Here is a 20,019-nt window from a genome sequence, read left to right on the forward strand (position 1 = left end):
TCCAAGGTGGCCATCGAGCATCCTAGTAACGAGCAAATGCTTATTTAAGGTAATGGCCCCGAGGCCTCCAGCCAGCCAAGGGTGTTCCACTTTCCGATGACAAGTGCAAGAGTAGCCTATCATTGGAGGTGTCAAGCAGGGGCCCAGGCTTGATTAAACTCTCTCTGCTTCAGAAGCTGTCTCTGGCTCAGGAGGACAAACGGTCAAGGGAAAAGGCTTTTAGCAGAGTTCTCACAAAGCAGAAACTAAAAGGAATACTCTGAACTGGAAACAGTGACCTTTCTGGCATTATTCCCAAAAGGAAAAGCCAAAGGCGCAGCTTCAGGAAGGCAAGTGGTCAGCACCCACAGGAACACTGACTTCCAGGGAACATTCCATCCAGGCCTCCTAAGTGCATAGCCCGAGCATCTGTTTTGTTCATGTTCTGTGCAACCGATCAGCTTGAGAACTGTGTAGCAACACTGGCAGGAAGACTAGAGATCCTGGCTCTGGATACAGCTGCTTGTTAAAGCACAAAGCAGCTTTTCCTCCTCCATCATGCGGTGGGCTCCTGACTTGGCTTCTCACCATGTCTTCTCACAAGACTTTCAGAATCAAGCGATTCCTGGCCAAGAAACAAAAGCAAAATCGTCCTATTCCTCAGTGGATTCGGATGAAAACTGGTAACAAAATAAGGTACAACTCCAAGAGAAGACACTGGAGGAGAACAAAGCTGGGTCTGTAAGGATTCACACAATGGCAAGACAGAGTTTATACAGAATTGTGGGTCATCAAGCAATCCTACCACGTGGAGTTCAACATTTTAACCTGAAGACTTGGTCGTGTTTTAAGTTGGGGGAGTAGTTTGTCCAGTAATAAAATGTAGAACCTTCCAAACTGCTGTTCCGGTTTATAACGTACTGAATTTCCCTTTCCTCTACCAGACCTAATAAGCTTGTGCTTCTGTGGTGTATGTGAAGAATTGTTCTCCAGAAGCTGGAGAGAGTGAGTGCTTGGTGTTCTTGCAGAAGTCCTGGATTTGAGTTCTAGCACCCACAGCTCACAACTGTTTACTACACCAACTTCAGGGGATCCCCTCTGGGTGCTGCACATATAATACATGGAGGCTTAACCTTAAAAAAAAAAAAAAAGCACAAAGCAGAATGAAACTGTACTGGGACCATCAAAAAGAAAAAAAAAAACTCCCATCAGGACTGGTGAGATAGCTCCGTGGGTAAAGGTACTTCTTGCCAAATCTGACCGCCTGAATTTGAGCCCCCAGACCTGCATGGTAGAAGGAGAGACTCCACATACATTCTTGCATGCACACATATTCTTGCATGTACTCATGCATGCACACATGAATACACACACTAAATAAATAAAATGGACTAAAGATCAAACAAACAAACAAAAAAATCTCTAATCCTCTTAAAAAACAAAACGGGCCTGAAGTAAACACAGCCATAAGCAAAACATCATTCACAGCAGGCACACGGAAACGAGTCACGGCTCTGGATACTGTGTCACGATAAGGATCTTTTCCCACAATGAAACGATATGGTAAATTTCAGAATTTGAATCTGCATAATGTATTACACAAGAACCCAGAACAAAAGAGGCCTTCACGCAGGAGCGAGTCTCCTAAGGCTGTGCCTCGCTGTGTCATTCAAGGGAATGACTGAGTCAATTTCTCTACATGTAGATAGATGTCGGTGTCCAAAGGTAGGTATGTGTAGCCGAGTCCAAGAGCAGGTTGCCAACTTGCCTACAAAGGAAATTTAGGGGTTTCGTTGCAGACATAGACTCTTACCACCAGAGGGTATTCTCCGGTCTCCTGAACCGCTGGCAAGTTTGTGTAACCAAGACTAGTCCCTAATCAGCCCCAGTAAAAAAGGCCAGGTCAGATCTCAGAAAAACAGGTTCTCATTATTTCCACAATTTTCCTCTTGCCCTTCTATTTTAGCGTTGTTTCCTTTCAACTGAAGCACGCTGGCAACAAGCCAACCTACACAAACTGTGGAAAACAGATCCCATCCCCCACCTCCGCCGCGCTGATTAAAGCGAGAGGCAGATCTTCGAAGAAGTTGGACCAGGTAACCAGCCGTGAGATCATTGAAGAAGTTGGTCCAGGTAGCCTGCTATGCCAGACCGTCTCCAGGGAGGCCAGGGGTTTCACTGAGAACTCAACAGCCAGAGAAAAAGGACAGAAGGGAGTCCAGGGCTAGGGAAGCTGCCTGCTTGAATCTTGATCGAAACTGATTTACAACTGAAAAATGTTGATGCCTCGTGAGAAACCAGAAAGGTCTCTAGCAAAGTTACCAGCGAGACTCTGACAGCTCCAGAGTCACTAGGGAATCCGTGCCAGCCCATTAGTAGACCAAGTTTAGAAACCCAGGCCTTGGAAAGGTGCCCCGGGAGATGCCCCAGGGAGTTGGCTTGAATTGGCCAAATGCTTCCTCTTGAAAAAGAGAGACTTTGTTTGGAGTGAAAGCGGTGAAGTTGAGAAATATGGGATATTAGGTCACTTGCCCAACTAAAGCTTAACAAATGCAGACTTCAAGTCGATGAGTAGTTTTATTTCTCTTTTTTAAAAGTATTATTTATTTGTTTATATTTATTTATTGATTGGCAGGACTGCGGAGTAAACCTGGGGCCCTGCGTATACCAGACAAACACTCTATCCATGAGCTACATCTTTCTTAAGTTTCTTTTTAGTTTGAGATTGTCTCACTAAGTTACACAGGTCTCTGCAGTTCCTGCCTCAGTCTCCCAAGTCTCTGGAACTACAGGCCCGCACCACAGCCTGTATACATTTGAACTGTGTGTGTGTGTGTGTGTGTGTGTGTGTGTGTGTGTGTATGTGTGTAAATGCACACACACTCATGTGTGTGAGTGCAGGTATGTAAGAGGGTAACAGTGCACTTATTGGAGGTCCGAAGACAACTTTCTGGATCAATCGTAACCTTTCATGGTGTTTGAGACAGGAGCTCTTCCTCTCCCATTTTCCTGTAGGAACACTGGGATTTCAAAGGCTCATACTACCTGTCTGGCTGTTTACATGGGTTCTAGGGATTTGAACTCAGGTTCTCACGCTTTCGTAGCAAGCATTTCTACCCACTGAGCTATCTCCCTAGTCCCTGATTTTGTTTGTTATTATTGTTTCACGTTTTTAATTTTAAATCCACTTACATTACATTTTATATATTTATCATTAATTTTCTTTTACATGCATGGGTGTTTTGCTTACCCTGAACTATATGTCTGTGCATTATGTGTGTTTGGATTCCCTGGAACTGGAGTTACAGACAGTTGTGAGACACTCTGTGGGTTCTGGGAATTGAACTTGGGTCTTCTGGAAGAACAACTGTCGAGAACTAGCTAGTTTCATCCCAGCCCTCAGGAGGCTAAGACTGAAGAACCTTAGATTGGAAGCTAGCCTGGGCTATTTAGTGAGATCCTGTCTCAAAAACACAACAACAGCTCAAATTTAAAAAAACAATAATAATTTCAGAAAGAGCTGTGAAGTTCTAAGCTTGCTTTTCTGGGTTCACTCTGTGGCTTTGCCAGGTAATGTTAAAATTCATCACCAATGTCCAACATAGCACACACCCCCCTCCTTTGTTTTCTACAAAAAGCTTCTGGGTCAGTGTGTGCTCTTCAAGTCAAGAATGCTACAGGCTGTTGAATTATTCTTGCTAACATCTGTTGTGATTGTCTAGAGAAAGTCACTTAATCAGTTCATGAAATCCAACAGCGCATTAAATAAATCACACCAAACAGCAGCAGCAAATCTCTGGGTCACCACCTCCCCAGCAGTCGGGGACAAATGTCACTGGGCATTTTCATATATAGATGTCATTTTGCTCTTTGTCCTTATTCACCCCATTGCCCTCTTCCATCTCGCCCGCCAACCTGGAGAGTTTTTATTTTTAAGCGACTTTTAATTAGCAGGTCCTTTTCTTATTAACATCTTCAAAGCGCCCTGAGCTCCTCCCCAGATGAAAGGTCCTGTGCAGGGACAAATTATTATTATGCTTACAAAATATGCAGACTGAATGCAGGAAAAATGAGAAGGGTTTCATGGCCCAGCCTGCAATGCTTGAAATACTTTGATCTGCCAATGTAGCCATCAATTACTCCATACCCATACTCTCTACATGCAGGCATCAAAGCATTCTCGGAGATACACCTTGTAAATCTAGCTGTTTATTCTGAAGTGGCTCCCCTAAATTAACTTGTTTCCTTTTCCTTTGTTGGAGCTGCTGATTCAGCTCATCCAAGGCCCCTGTTGGGGAGAAGGTATCTATCTACCACTGTGCACTTGGAAAGGAGAAATAAGACTTACATTTCTCTACAAGGATGACCGTGACATTAAAAATAAAGTACCTTTGATAACTTCGGCAATGTGTATAAGTGAAGGAGTATTCCATTCCACAAAAATGTACAGTCTATTATCACAATTATAGTATACAAATAGTCCCTAATAACTAAATATAACCATGCCTCGCCAACCTGACTGCTTTACCCTGCATGATGTTCTTTAAAACTTTTTTATTATAGTGTGTGTGTGTGTGTGTGTGTGTGTGTGTGTGTGTGTGTGTGTGTGTAGGCAAGCATGTTCCATGGCACATATGTGGAGGTCAGAGGACAACGGGCAGGAATCTCTTCGCCATTTCTACCATGGTGCCCCCAGGGACTGAACTTGGGCCTTCGGGCTTGGCTGCAAGCCCCTTTATGTGCTGAGTCACCTAGTCTTCTATGAGACACTGACTACTGAGGCTCAGAAAAGTCAGGCAATCAGGCCACAATCACCGGCCGGTGAGCGGCGAACCCTTACCGGCTCTGTCTGGCACTGACTCCAAGGCCTACTCCAATGCTCTGGCCACTTTTTAACAGTGGCTATCTCCTTGCAGATAGATTTGGGATCATACCAGACCTTCCTGCTTTTAAACACACACACACACACACACACACACACGAAAAAAATAAAATAAACAAAACTAAATTGTAACTATGTAAGTTAAACAAGATTAAGAAAGAGGGCTCAGAAGCCCTTTTATTTACCGGTGTGATAATAAGATAAACATAGGTAACATGTCATTAAGTTCAGAGCCCTCTAAGCCGCTACCTTATCTTCAAAATAAGGGGTTGAGCCCACAGATCTCAAAGGCACCTTTCAGGTCTCACATTACTTTAGGTCTTTAGTTCTTGGTCTTGCTTCAGAGATACCATTTGTCCTCAGCAGCAAGTTAGTTCGTGGTCTTGAGTCTGCTCAAAGAGCTCTGCTAAATAGCCTAGGAATAGCTGGGATCCATGTCACTGACATCCCGGCAAAGAGTGAACTCTTGTTAATGATGGGTATTGAATGGATAGTAATTCAAGTCAAAATATCACATGATCACTGCGAATAGGTTTTTGGGTATTTACGTTTTATTGTAAGTGTCTCGGATGTACAATGTGGCATTTTGATAGATCATTAGTGAAAATAGTCCTGAGGCCAAGGAAATGAACATCTCAGTTAGCCACACATGGATAAGCAGAGTCCCTGAAGTCTACTTTTAGCAAAACTCCTCAGTACAGCATGATACTAAGTCCAGCCCTGTGGTGTCGTTGAATCTATTAGACCCAGACGTGTTCCTCCTCCTAACTTCTGCTTTGTGTCTTCCCTACCAGCCCCCACTTGGCATATTTTCTTAACCCTAGAGGAACAGACAGGCTGCATTGGAAGTCAGGGCAGCTCTTCTGGGCAAGGCTTGGTTTGGACATGTCTGGAATGTGAGCAGAGAAGCCCTTTGAAACACCAGAGCCTAGTGGGTGTTCCCAGCCCAGAAGAACATTTGATCTCCTTGGAAAATAAGTACCTGCACTCCAAAGGAAGGCTGCTCAGGCCCAGAAGAGTGAGTTCCTCCCCAGAAGGTGTGTGGCCTCAGCTGTGATGCTGTAATATCAAGATTTCTGGAAGACTTGGGCATTTTTATGCTGGGTTGTACCGAGAAGTCCATTTAATTTTTTACTTCTATTTCTAAGAGTGGACTCATCTTTATTTGGAACTTGTCTGTTTCCATGGTTCTATTTTTCCACACAGAGACATTTCACGGCTCAGCACACAATAGGTGCCCCGTAAGTATTAGCTTACTGAAAAGAGAAAATGAAGTTTTTAAATGAACTTTTCAGGTTTGCATACAAAGTAATGGGTTTCATCATGGCGTTTTCGTCTGTATATGTCTTATGCTCCAATTAGCAGTTAATTTTACTTTAAAGGTAAAGTTTAAAAACAAGAGCTTTTCTTTGAAAAATTCCATATTTTTTCAGGCCCTAAAATGTTCAAATAAACCACCTCTGTTTAAAAGCTTTCCAATCAGATGGATCAAAGATTCAGAGATAAAATATGAAATATTTGGTATGATAATATGAAATATTAATGCACCAGAAAACATGAAAGAATTTATTTACAGTGTTGAAGGAGGGAAGATCTTTCCCCCACTACCAAAGTGGTACTTCTCCAGAAGTAATATGATGTTTCATATGTATATGAAGCAGCAGCATCCCCCAAAGTAGGGCAGGTGCTGGGCACTTTGGGGTAAATGTTTCTGTTTATAACAGAGAAAGCCGCTACCTCTTTTAAAGACTGTTAATGAGTCTTCCAAGTTATCCTTTCTTTTTGTTTGAGCTAAAATTCTTTGGAAAAACTTAAGAGGAATCAACCAAGGTCACTGAGTCACCCTGACACATTCTTTCAGGCCGCCAAGAGTAAACTTTGCTTGCTATAATGCTAAAACCTCTCTCACAATGCATTTGGGTTTGCCATCTGTCCATTTTGAAAGGTGGCATATGCCTTGAACTGAGCATGCTCAGAACCGCACCCCCCCCACACACACCTTGTGCTTTTCTATATGAATATGTATAAGCCCCCCCCCCCCCAGCTAATCTCCAGGCTTTTGTTGCTAGGGAGAGCACTGCTTTGCAATCACTCTCAGTGCTCTCCTTCCCAGCTACAAGTCACACAACTGTCTTCTCTCATTTCCTGAGACCTCATCAAGTCCAACTGCAGAGAGAAGAAAGGAGACTTGTAAGGTTTATCAAGATAACAAGACTAATCTACCAGTATATAAAATGTGCCTAGCAATCAATAAGAAAGGGACACTTCATGCTCTTAATCCCAGCACTCGGGAGGCAGAGGCAGGCGGATCTTTGTGAGTTCGAGGCCAACCTGGTCTACAGAGCGAGATCCAGGAAAGGCACCAAAACTACACAGAAAAACCCTGTCTCAAAAAAAAAACCAAAAAAATTAAAAAATAAAAAAAATAAAAAAAAATAAAAAGAGCAAAGAAAACAGGGAGTTCACAGAAAATGAGATAAAGCTCTTAAGCCCAAGATGCCCTCCAGGAATTCGAGAGAGGCAATGACCACCTTTCCTGGGCTGCCCTGTGCTACCCACCAGGTCAGCACATACCTACAACATGATAGCATGTTCTGCACTAAAGAGCTCAGGAAGGGAAGACAGCATTATGGGTGAGAGACCCTCTCTTGGGAACAACTTAGAAACATCTATCAACACTCACATAGCAGGAGGGAAGGGAGATTCAGCTTAAGACAATGAAGCCTAAGATTTGGGGCCCTCATCTGTGAAAATCCTTCTCAAGGCTCTGGCAGACCCCCCCACAGTTTTCCAACATATATTTTCAGATCTTGTAAAATAAATCATTTCAGTCATATCTGGCTGACACCACTACTCCCTTTCCACTTGGCTGTCCCTCCATCAATCTCTCCCCTGAAAAGTGTACCATCACAGGGGCACTGGGCACTTTAAATCTGGAGATGAATTAAGTTTGGGTTCATGAGGATATATTTATGTGGTGTGCAGTCACTACATGTACAGCCAGGTTATTACTTAGTGTACCTGTGGGGGTAGGAATGACATCCAGAAACGCCATGCCAACCACCTGCCATTCTGACCAGAAGGTGCAGAGCCAGAGGTCACATTGAAAGATGAACGTGCTTTAGAAGGCTTCAACAGACTGTGTACGTAGCAGGAAAGAAAGACTGCTTGAAGCACAGAGGTAGAAGGCAGTCTTTGGAAAGCCATTTAGATATGAGGCATGCCAAATTACAAGCAACATATTTAATTTTTACAAATATCTCATCAAAAGAGATGCTTTAGCCTGTCAAAAGGGGCTCGCTAGTTATAAATGTACCATACATTTATAATTTTTATGAGAATTATATAAAATAGAGTTCAACAGAAGTTGGAAACTTTAGGACACAAACTTGAAAGCAACAAACTTTGTTTTGACTTTTAAATGAGGGAAGATCTTTGACTTGGTTTTGAAGGGATACAGTCTGTCATGTCAGGAAGGCATGGTGATAGGAGCATGAGTCAGATTGGTCACATTCTGTCCTCAGTCGGGAAGCAGAGGCAGATGAATGGTGGTACTCATCACACTGTCTCCTTGTCCCTTGTACTCAATCTGGGCCTCCAAGCCATGGGATGGTACCACCCACGTTCAGGGTGGGTCTTTTCCCCTACAGTTAAACCTCTCTGGAAACATCATCATCGCCACACACAACATGTGTCTCCAAGCTGATTCAAAATCAAGTTACATCAATAGTGAAGATTAACCATCACAAGATCCCCCCCCCCCCCACCCGTGAACTTAACCCATCCCGTTAAGACATACTATTCCAACCCTGGCCTGCAAAAGCTCATGGCCATCTCAGTGGAAGCTGCATTTAGCTCATGTTCCAGTGTCCCCTAGCTGTTCACAGTCTCAATACTGTTGTTCCAAGACTGCTCTGAGGCCCAGGTAACCTCTTACCCATGAACCCCTGTTGCTAACATATGTAACAAGGTCACGGCATACATTTTTCCAGGTTTAGAAGACAGTGGCAAGTTTTCAATTGCCTTTGGCATTTTTACATTCACAGTCTCCCCTCCTCCACTTCTGAATCCCAATCATAGAGGATCCTCTTTCACTTGGTGGTCCCTTGTGATTGGAGATGTCCTCTTGATGAAGGATCTCTGAATGTCCACTTCAGCTTCAGGATTCAGGAACAGGTGTTCAGGAACACTCAGGATCGCTGTGCTCATTGGAAGTCTTCAAATGAAGCCTCAAAACTATCAGAGTTGCTATTATCTACTGATGACAGGTAACTGGTGTTGCTCCTGATGGGGAAAAGGGAACCCTTGCGCACTATTGGTGGGAATGCAGATCATCATTATGGAAAACAACACAGAGGTTCCTCAAGAACAACTAGAAAGAGGGGCCTGGTTTTACTTGACACGCAACATTGTACATATTTTATGGTGTACAACATAACATGACATAATGGCCAAATGAATGAGAACATTAATAGTAGCCGTCACTTCCAGCTACTGTCTCTTTGTGGCTCTGAGTGAACCCTTCTAGTTATATTTGAATGGACAGTGCATTAACTGCTGTCACCCTGCTGTGCTCTAGAACACCAGAACTTCTCTCACTTATGCTAACTTAGCTTTGCTCAGTTTTCTTTCCTTCCTTTCTTCTCTCGCCCGTCTCTGGTAAACACCAGTCCACAGTCAACTTCTATGAGATAAACTTTCCATTTTAATTACTTAATGATTTGATTATTTTGCATGGTTGGAGATCAGTTTCAGGCCTTTAATCATACCAAACCAGCCCTCTATCACTGAGCTACACCCCAGCTAAACTGTTTGTGGTTTTGTTTTTTGGTGCCTGACTTGCTTCGCTGGATTTCATCGTTCCTTGCAGGTGGGTTTCACTGACCTCTCTTTTCATGTAAGGATGTGAAAAGGTTGAGGATTGGCTGGGGTGTAACTCGGTGACAAAGCAACTTGCCCAGCATGAGGGAAGCTCTAGAATCAATTCCCAGTATTTAAAAAAACAATGAAGGCAGCGTGTGGTGGTGCACACATTTAACCCCAGCATTTAGAAGCAGAGGCAAGAGGATTTCTTTGAGTTTAAGGCCAGCCTGATCTACAGAGTGAGTTGCAGGGCAGCCAGGGCTATGTAGAGAGACCTTGTCTATCTACTAAAAAAAAAAAAGGATTAAAAATTATTTGAGAGTCGTCGAACATACATGAAATCTCAGCCCAGGAGGTAGAAGCAGTTAGATCTGGTATGGACTAATACACTCAGATACTCTCTCCTGGATCTCACTCTGTAGACCAGGCTGGCCTCAAACTCACAGAGATCTGCCTGCTTCTGCCTCCCGAGTGCTGGGATTAAAGGCGTGCACCACCACTGCCCAGCTCAGATACTCTCTTTTAAATTTATTTATTTATTTTTACATCTCCTCCTTCCTCTTCTCCCATACTCTCCCCACACCTCCCTTCTGCCCCCCCCCCACCTATCCATTCCTTCTGTTTCTGTTCAGCAATGGGTCGGCCTCCCATGGGTATCAATAAAACATGGCATCTCAAGCTCCCCTTGTACTAAGGCTTGTCAAGGCAACCCAGTATAAGGACTAGATTCCCAAAAGTCGGCTAAAGCATTAGGGATAGCGCCAGCTCCTGCTGTGAGTCCCACAGTAGACCAAGCTACTCAACTGTCACCCATATGTAGAGGGCTCAGATTGGTTCCATGCAGGCTTCCTGGCTGTCAGTCCAAACTCTGTGAGCTCCTATGAGCTCAGGTCAGCTGTCTCTGTGGGTTCCCTTGTGATGTCCTTGACCTCCCTGGATTGTACACTCTTTGCTCCATCTCTTCAGTAGGATTCCCTGATCTGGGCCCAATGCTTGACTGTGAGTCTCTGCATCTGTTTCCATCAGTTGCTGGCTGAAGTCTCTCTGATGACAATTGGGATAGTCACCAATCTTTGAGTAGAGTAGAATATCATTAGGCATCATCACATTGACTTTTTTTCCCAGTCATGTTCGGTTCTATCCTGTTCCAGCCTCTGGGTCCTGGCATTCCAGGCAGTGACAGGGGTCAGCTCACTCTTGTATGGGTCTAAGGCTAGACCAGTCATTAGTTGGCCACTCCCAAAATTTCTGAGCCACCTTTATCCAAGCAAATCCCATAGACAGGACAGACTGTAGGTTGAAGGTTGTATGGCTGGGCCAGTGTCCCGATTTCTCCACTGGAAGTCCTGCCCGGTCACAGGAGATGGACAGTTTAGACTATGCATTTACCATTGCTAAGTCTTAACTGGAGTCATCCTTGTAGATTCCTTGAAGTTTTTCTTGCACCAGGTTTCTACCTGACCCCATAATGTCCCCCCCTTTCCAGTCATCTCTTTAAGTCCTCCCCCCTCCACCCACCCCTTCACCCTGATCCCTTATGTTCCCTTCTTACTGGCTCCCAGTATACCCATGAGATCTCTTCTATTTCCCCTTCCCTGGGAGATCCATTCATTTTCCCCTTGGGCGCTCCTTTTTTTATTTTTATTATTTTTTTTGAGACAGGGTTTCTCTGTGTAGTTTTGGTGCCTGTCCTCACTCTGCAGACCAGGCTGGCCTTGAACTCACAGAGATCTGCCTGGCTCTGCCTCCCAAGTGCTGGGATTAAAGCTGTGCGCCACCACCACCCTGCTGGACCCTCCTTATTATCTAGGCTCTCTGGGTCTGTGGATTGTAGCATGGTTATCCTTTACTTTACAATTAATATCCACTTATAAATGAGTACATTCTGTGTTTGTCTTTCTGGGTCTGGGTTACCTCATTCAGTATGATTTTTTTCTAGTTCCATCCATTTGCCTGCAAATTTCATGATGTCATTGTTTTTAATAGCTGAGTAATACTCTGTTAAGTAAATGTACCATATTTTCTTTATCCATTCTTTGGCTGAGGGGCATCTAGGTTGTTTTCAGGTCCTGGCTATTATGAATAAAGTTGCTATGAACATAGTTGAGCAAATGTCCTTGCGGTATGATTGAGCATCCTTTGGGTATATATGCTTAAAAGTGGTATAGTTGGGTCTTGAGGTGGATTGATTCCCAATTTTCTGAGAAGTCGCCATACTGATTTCCATAGTGGCTGTACAAGTTTGTCCTTTCACCAGCAGTGGAGGAGTGTTCCCCTTGCTCCACATCCTCTCCAGCATGAGCTGTCACTTGTGCTTTTGATCCTAGCCATTCTGACAGGTGTAAGATGGAATCTCAGTGTCATTTTGTTTTGCATCTCCCTGATGGCTAAGGATGTTGAACAATTCTTCAAGTGTATCTCAGCCATTTCAGATTCTTCTGCTGAGAGGTCTCTGTTTAGACTCAGATAATTTTTTATTCCTACTGTGAGTTCAAGTCCAGCCTAGTCTACACACAAAATTCCAGGCTAGCCAAGACAACATAGTAAGATGCTGTATATAAGTAAACAGTAAAGATATAAATTCCTTAAGGCTCCCTTCCGTTTCAAAGCCTTAAACACTGTGTGTTGTGCCCCCACTACTCTATTTCCTGGCCTCACTCACCTTCCCTTCTGATGTAACTAATGTGGAGATCCAGATCTTGCCTAAATGCTCACTTTGATGGCAAGCCCTCCTGGATTAAGTCAGGAGGCTCATAGGCCTTCCCTAGACCCCACCTGGCAGATTGCTCATCCCCATGTCTCCAGCACCTCAAACAGCATCTGGCACCTGGAAGGACCTTGGTAAACATTTGTTGAATAAATCAATGACTGTTACTGACAAAAGAAGACATGGACCTTAGAAAAACCAGAGACCAATTAAACCTATAAAATTTCCAAGAATTTTTAAAAGAAGTCCAATGTCTACCTGTCATTAGCGGGGGTAGGGGCTGGGAAATGGGGTGGGGGAGTGGGGCAGTGAGGGAGTGGGGAAGTGGGGGAGTTGGGAGTGGAGGGAATGTGGGTATAGAAACCTTTTTCTATGCCTTTCCCTTTAAACTGAGGTATAAAATTACCCATTCTAGGACTGGAGAGACGACTCAGTGGTTAAGAGCACTGGCTGGGCTGGGTAGTGGTGGAGCATGCTTTTAATCCCAGCACTCGGGAGGCAGAGCCAGGTGGATCTCTGTGAGTTCGAGGTCTACAGAGCAAGATCCAGGACAAGCACCAAAGCTACACAGAGAAAACCTATCTTGAAAAACAACAACAACAACAACAACAAAAAACCCTGGCTGCTCTTGGAAAGGACACAGGTTTACTTCCTAACACCCACACAGTGGCTCACAACCATCCATAACTCCAGTTCCAGGTAAACACATGCATGCACCCAAAACACTCATACATATAAAATAAATAAATCTAAAAGCAAACAAGTAACCCCTGTTGAAGTGAACAACTCAGTAGTATTTAGTATATCACAGGGATGGCCAACCACCAGCTCATCCCAAGGCATTCCCACCACTCTGAAAAGAAACCTACTACCCATCAAGTAATCACTTCCGGTTCTCCCATCATCCCAAGCCCCAGCACTAACCAATCTGATCCCAGGCTCTGTGGATTTGCCTGTAATGGGACAGTATGCATCCTTTGTGCTTCTATCACTAAACATAATGTATCACTTCGTTCCTGTCTGTTGCTGAATAATGTTCTATTCTCTCTCTCTGCTGTAATTCCCATGTCCACTCATCCTCTGGTGGATATTTTGGTTATTTCTGTCTTTGGCTATCGTGAATGGCACTGCTATAATATCTTATCTTTTTAATGTGTGTGAGTAGTTCTGGAGAGACTAGTCCCTGTGGTCATCATTTGAGTATCTGGCACATTAGATGGGATGCAGCATTTAGTGCCTATGGTGTTAGTGGTTAAATATTTCAAATAATTATTAGCAGATTATCCTATTTCAACCCGAGAGGTCCATGTTAAATTCTCTTAATTCCACGGAGAGTTGAGACAGAAGTGGGCATGTAGCCAAATGCAGTCTGTGCAAGTGACTAATGAAATATAATTGATTTAAAATAGGTATGAGCCAATGAGATTAATTCTGTAGGGAAAATGAGCTAAGACCATGAATGAAGTGGAGTTGGTAATGGGAACAGGAAATGAAGCAGAACAGCTTTAATATCCAGTCTCTGGAAAGTGCCTCTGAGACTGCCACACCGGGGAGCCACGTCCCATGCTGCCTGTGCAGTTCAGCCAGTTCACCCTTCAGGGTCCTGCCTGGCCTGTTCTCATGCCTTGGATTCCTGCTCTGAATATTTTCCACAGTTGTCCTTCCTACAAGCTTCCCAATGATGGAGGCATCCTGAGCACTTCCTGGCATCCAAAGGAACTTAAGAGAAACACCTCCAAAGAGCAAGGGAGGGCGTGGATACCCAGAGCCTCTTAATTCTTCACAGCCTTTGACTCAGAAATTCCCTTGGGAATCCCAGTCAATGGCAAAACCCTAAATTTGGGAAATCTTTATGCGTAAGAAGTTCACCACAATGTTAGCTTAATATAAGAAATTAGAAATATGTATTCAAATGTCAGAGATGAGTAAGAAAAGAAAGAACAATGAAATGATCTAAATTAGATTCAAGGTTTATGTGAGGCTGGGGGTGTAACTTGGTGGTGGAGTATCTGCTTAGCATGCTCAGGGCACTGGTTTCACACACAAAAGAAGAATTATATAGATGAATAGCTTTGTATTAGCATTGAAACATTATTCTGGAATAATCTTTATTTAAAAGTAGGATATAAACATCTATTCATGTGGAAATTTTCATAGAAGAAATATGATAAAATTATCTTATATAATTTTAGATTATCACATCTAATATATCTTAGATAATTACTATATAAATAGTAATTATCTTTTGACTTTTTTCCTACACTTAAAATATTTTGAAGTGTATATGTGTTGTTTTTATAAAAAGAAAATGCTTCAATACATAGATAAACAACATGGTCAGCTTCTAGATGGATGTTAATCATTCTAAACTGATATTAATCATTAACTGATGTTAATCATTCCTGTCTTAGGATTACTATTGCTATGATGAAACACCACAATCAAAAGCAAGCTAGGGAGGAAAGGGTTTATTTGGCTTACACTTCCACATCTTAGTCCATCACTGAAGCAAGTCAAGACAGGAACTAAAGCAGGGCAGGAACCTGGAGGCAGGAGCTGATGCAGAGGCCATGGAGGGGGGCTGCTTACTGGCTTGCTCCTCATGGCTTGCTCAGCCTGCTTCCTTGTAGAACCCAGGACCACCAGCCCAGGGATGGCACCACCCACAATGGTCTGGGCCATCCCCCAACAATCACTAATTAAGGAAATGCCCTATAGCCGGATCTTGCAGGGGCATCTTCTCAACTGAGGCTCCCTCCTCTCCATGACTCTATAGCTTGTATCATGCTGATGTAAACCAATCAGCACAACTTCTTAGGAAAGGAATGATAACAGCTTCAGTCCTGATAGCACAAAAGGGGAAGACCCAGCAACCCCTGAAGAACCAGAGGGAAGTCTGGCTTTATTCCTTTTTAGTTTTGTTCTGGGACCCCTAGCACATCAGGGGGAGTATACCACTTTTTAGCTATATCTTTTACTGTCTTTTGACTTTTTAATTAATTAATTAATTAGGGTTGTTTTTGTTTGTTTGTTTGTTTTTGTTTTTGTTTTTGGTTTTTTGAGACAGGGTTTCTCTGTGTAGTTTTGGTGCCTGTCCTGAATCTCGCTCTGCAGACCAGGCTGGCCTCGAACTCACAGAGATCCACCTGGTTCTGCCTCCCAAGTGCTGGGATTAAAGGCCTCCCAAGTGTTGGGATCAAAGGCATGCGCCGCCGCCACCGCCGCCGCCACCACCACCACCACCACCACCACCACCACCACCACCCAGTTAGTTTTGTTTTTTAAGCTAGGCTCCCAGACTTGCTTGGAACTCATTATATAGTTAGTGCAGGCTGGCCTCAAACTCCTGGTAATCCTCATGCCTCTGAGTAACTGAGATTATAGTTTGACATTACCAGACTCAGTTGAGACTCTGGACTTCTGGAGGGGGCAGGGTGTTACCTTTTGTGACAAGGACAAAGAAGAGTTTGGTGTAGCTGAGGTCTCTATAACAAATCTAAGCCTTTCATGGTCAAGAAGGGGTCTGGGGATATGGCCCAGTTGGTCGAGACCTTGACTAAGTCTGTGCTAAGTCCTGCACAAAATTCCATCTCCAGCACACATATGCTGGGCATGGTGGTGCACACATATAATCCTAGCATTTGGCAAGAGAAAACATGTGGATGAGAAATGCCAGCCTCATCTACTTAACAGGTTTGAATCCAGCCTGGGGTACATCAAACCCTGTCTCAAATAAAATAAAATAACAAAATAAACCATTAAAAACTATCTTGATTTTTAGTGTTATTTTTTAATAATATTTCTATTGATTATTTGGGGATCTCATATAACGCACACCAATCACCCTTACTTCCCATTCCTCCCTGTCTTTCCCCTCATTACCCTTGTTGCCTCCCCTCCCCCCCAAAAAAAGATAAAAAAAAAACAAAATAACAACAATAAAAAAACCCAAGTCCAATTGGTGTTGTCCATATAGTCACTGGCGCTGGTCAAACTCCTGATGGCCAGCCCTTTAAAGAAAACTGAATCTCTCCCCACTCCCAACTCCACCAGTAGCCATCTATTGTGGAGAACTACACTTCAGCATCCTTATCACAATTTGAAGAGTTCTCTTCTATTGCTTCCCATCTAGGTTGTTACTTTTTTGTGGGCAGGGGTAGGGGTTGTCACAGAAGCCAGATTCTATATCTCCCTTTCTCAACCATGAGTCTACAGTCATGGATACTACTGCTTCCTTGTCCTTTACAGTCAGCAGGAACACAGATCCCGGATATCCACACGGTATCTGGTGACAGCATAGACCACGGACATCCACCTGACCTCTGGAGTCAGCATGTGCCATGGGCCTCAGCATGGTCCCCAGTGGCAGTCCAGGCCACGGACACCAACATGGTCCCTAGTGGCGGCCCTGACCACAGGTATCAAAATGGCTTCAAGAGGTAGCACAGATCATAGACATTCACTTTGTTTTTGGTGGTAACACTGGCCACGGACAATAACTTGGCCCCCAGCTGCAGCAGGACCACCAACCCCAACACAGCCCTCAGTGGCAGCACGGACCACAGACATCAACATGTCTACAGGTGGCAGCACAGACCACGGACATCTGAATGACTTTTGGTGGTAATAAGGGCAGCCATGGACATTAGTAAGGTCCCTGGCTATAGCAATGCCACGGACTCCAACATGGCCCTCAGTGACAGTTCAGACCATGGACATCAACATGGCCTCAGGCAGCAGTACAGGTCATGCACATCATCATGGCCTCTAGCAGCAGCTTGGACCTAGGACAGTGACAATGGTTCCATCTCTTTCCACTGCATATGCACAGCTCTGCTCCTCCATCCTTTCCATCCATCCATTGCAAATTCATTTGTCATGGTGGCATTGGAAACTGCAGAGCATCACTCAATGTAAGTCTTTGCCCACACAGCTCAACAAGCAAATAAATACTCATGCCAAGAGTCATTGGTTTAAACTAAAGCCTTTGGTCTCTGAAGCATCAGAAAGACTGGACCATCACCGAGACTCGTCTCAGCTATCCTGTTGTTGCCCAGAGCCAGGGTGATCTTTCAGCTAGGTGGACAGGCTCCAAGAGAGATCCAGACCTCCACACTCCTCCCTGCTCTCAATGCCAGGCGCCCTGAGAGACACCAGGCACACCATCGTGCCTACAGCCCGTAGACAGTGCCCCAGCCCTGTACTCTCCTTCTTCCACCATGGCCAGCGGTAGTGGCCGCTCCACGCTGCAGGCCGGCCTGCTAGCCAAGGACTGGCTCTATTCGGTGATGCCATGTTCTTTGCCCACCACAGCTGTGCTCCCTTATCACTCCCATACTCTCTTTGGCCACATCTGAAGTTTCACCATCCCACCCCTCTCCCCACCCCCACTGTGTTGCATAGCTCTATCGGTTCGCTTTTTAAAATGGACTTCCTCACTTTGCAGCCCAGGCTGGCTTGGAACTCACTGTGTATTCTAGCCTGGCCTTAGTTCACAGCAATCCCCCTACCTTAGTCTCCCAAACCCTGGGTTAGAGGCCTGAGCTTTCCTGCCCAGCTACTTCTACAGGTTTTGACAGAGGCATAAGGTCAGGCCTCTACCATCATGGTGTTACGTAGTTTTGCCACTCTGAAGAGCCCATGTTTCCCGTGGGCACTCCTCCCTCTCCCCTTTAAAGCACTTCTCTGCTTTTTATTGTCTCTGCAGATTTGCCCTTTCCATAAAATCATATATCTGTAACCATACAGTGTGTGGCCTTTTCAAATCAGGCTCCCTTCACTTAGCAGTGTGTTGCTATGCATATGTCTTGTGGGGGCCCTGATAGCTCATTTCTTTCTTTTCTAAAACCACTGAAGAACGTAACAGTGTCCAGACGGACTGCGTTTGCTCAGCCATTCTTCTGCTGAAGGACATTTTAGCTATTTCCAACTTTGGGTAACCGTGGATAAAGGTAGTATGCAGGTTTCTATGTAAATACAAATTTTCAGCTTAATTGGGTAAATAACAAAGAGAACAACAGCTAAACCACACAGTTAAGAATATATTTAGTTTTGTATGAAACAGCCAAACTCTTTTAAGATGGCCACACCCTTTGCATTCCTAGCAGCCATGAAAGAGCATTCCTGTTGCTCCACATCCTTGTCAACATTTCATGTCATCAGTGTTTGGGATTTGGGCACAGGAGTGCAGAGGTGCCTCATTTTTAATTCGCAATTATCTGATGACATATGATATAGAGCATCTTTTCAAATGATTATTTTCTCTATCTGTCCTCTTTGGTGAATTGTCTATTCAGATCTTGTCCACTTTTTAATGGGGTTGTTTTCTTTTCTTACTGTTGAAACTTGGGTCGTCTTTTCACAAAAGTACAAATCCTTTCTCATATACATCTTTTGCAAATATTTTCTCTTGGTCTTTTTACATCTTTTCATTCACTTAATATCTATTTAAAATCTTAAGACTTTCAAAGTTGTAAATGGTCCAGTCGTCCTTTAACTTTTGAAAAAATGTAAATGAGACAGATGACGATAAGGATATTTTTGGACTTGTTTTGTCATGAGACATATGTGGTCCTTGGCCAGTCAGGTTTATTCAAGGAATAAAGGAGGGGGAATTAGATGGTAAATATTGTCCTACCATAAGCCAAGCACCTCCAGACTTGGCCTTTGAGACTAAAGGATAAAGTAAGTCCTTGACACCAGGGGGCTAGGTATGAGCCTAAGGTGTCTCAGGGAAGATCCCACAGGGATTGAAAGGAAGAGAGTCAGCATGAGGCACCCCTGGACCGAATTCTCAGAACAAGGGAGATTTATTTGCCCCAGAGGGATAGAGGGCAGGGAATAAGAGACAAAGACAGGGGATAGAGGATGAGGGAGAAGGGTAAAGGAACAAGGGAGAGGGGTATTTGCCTTAGAGGGACAAAGGACAACCTCAGGATAGAAAGACAGACATGGCTCATCATAGGCAAATGGCAGTTTATAAAGGAAAAAAAGGAAACCCCATGTTAGGATGAGTTGGCTTGTTTTGACTGGGCATGTTAACTAGGTGAGCCAAAGGGGGCTTTTGACTGCTGGACTTCAATACTTTGGTAGCTGGACCTCGGTGGCCAGCCTCAGGAGGAGGAAGTGGCCAAATGAGGGAACAGACCTTGGTGGTTAGCTTTAGGGATGTCATCTAACGGTTTAGCAGGGTAGAGGGGATGGGGGAGAGGGGCAAGAAAAAAGCTGTCTTCACCCTGTTTGCTACGCTCAGGCCTGCTAGAGCCCTTCAGGAACGGACATAAACAAGTCCTACCCTGGTCAGGGCACAGCTATGGAGCAGGCTCTGCTGTCAAAACGATGGTTCATTTTAAGATAATCCAGAGAATCCGTTGGGTTTGAAACAGAATACCAATAAACAACTCAGGGCACTGAATCTAATTGTCGACAGAGAAAAAAATCATAATTAAGCAGGATATTAGGCTCCAGACAAGCAGGCTGAGGACCAGCCCTAGGCTGCAAATAGTACTAGGTAACTAGACCCCAATAAAAGCCTGATTGGATGGCCATGGGGGCAATATAGTGTGAGCTGGTCAAGGTCTATAGCGAA

The 20,019-nt window shown here is 44.1% G+C and overlaps 1 protein-coding gene across 1 annotated transcript; it reads left to right on the plus strand.

Moving 5' to 3' along the window:
• Positions 1–533: 533 nt before the first annotated feature.
• Positions 534–876, plus strand: LOC131919230 (large ribosomal subunit protein eL39). Its single transcript, XM_059273336.1, has one exon. The coding sequence runs from the start codon at positions 569–571 to the stop codon at positions 722–724; it is 156 nt and encodes a 51-aa protein (XP_059129319.1). The 5' UTR covers positions 534–568; the 3' UTR covers positions 725–876.
• Positions 877–20,019: the final 19,143 nt, after the last annotated feature.

Source organism: Peromyscus eremicus, chromosome 9, assembly GCF_949786415.1.
Source record: "Peromyscus eremicus chromosome 9, PerEre_H2_v1, whole genome shotgun sequence".
NCBI lineage: Eukaryota > Metazoa > Chordata > Mammalia > Rodentia > Cricetidae > Peromyscus > Peromyscus eremicus.

What these genes read in the sequence shown, in the direction of transcription:
- LOC131919230 (XM_059273336.1), top strand. Translation starts at nt 569, where the DNA reads ATGTCTTCTCACAAGACTTTCAGAATCAAGCGATTCCTGGCCAAGAAA.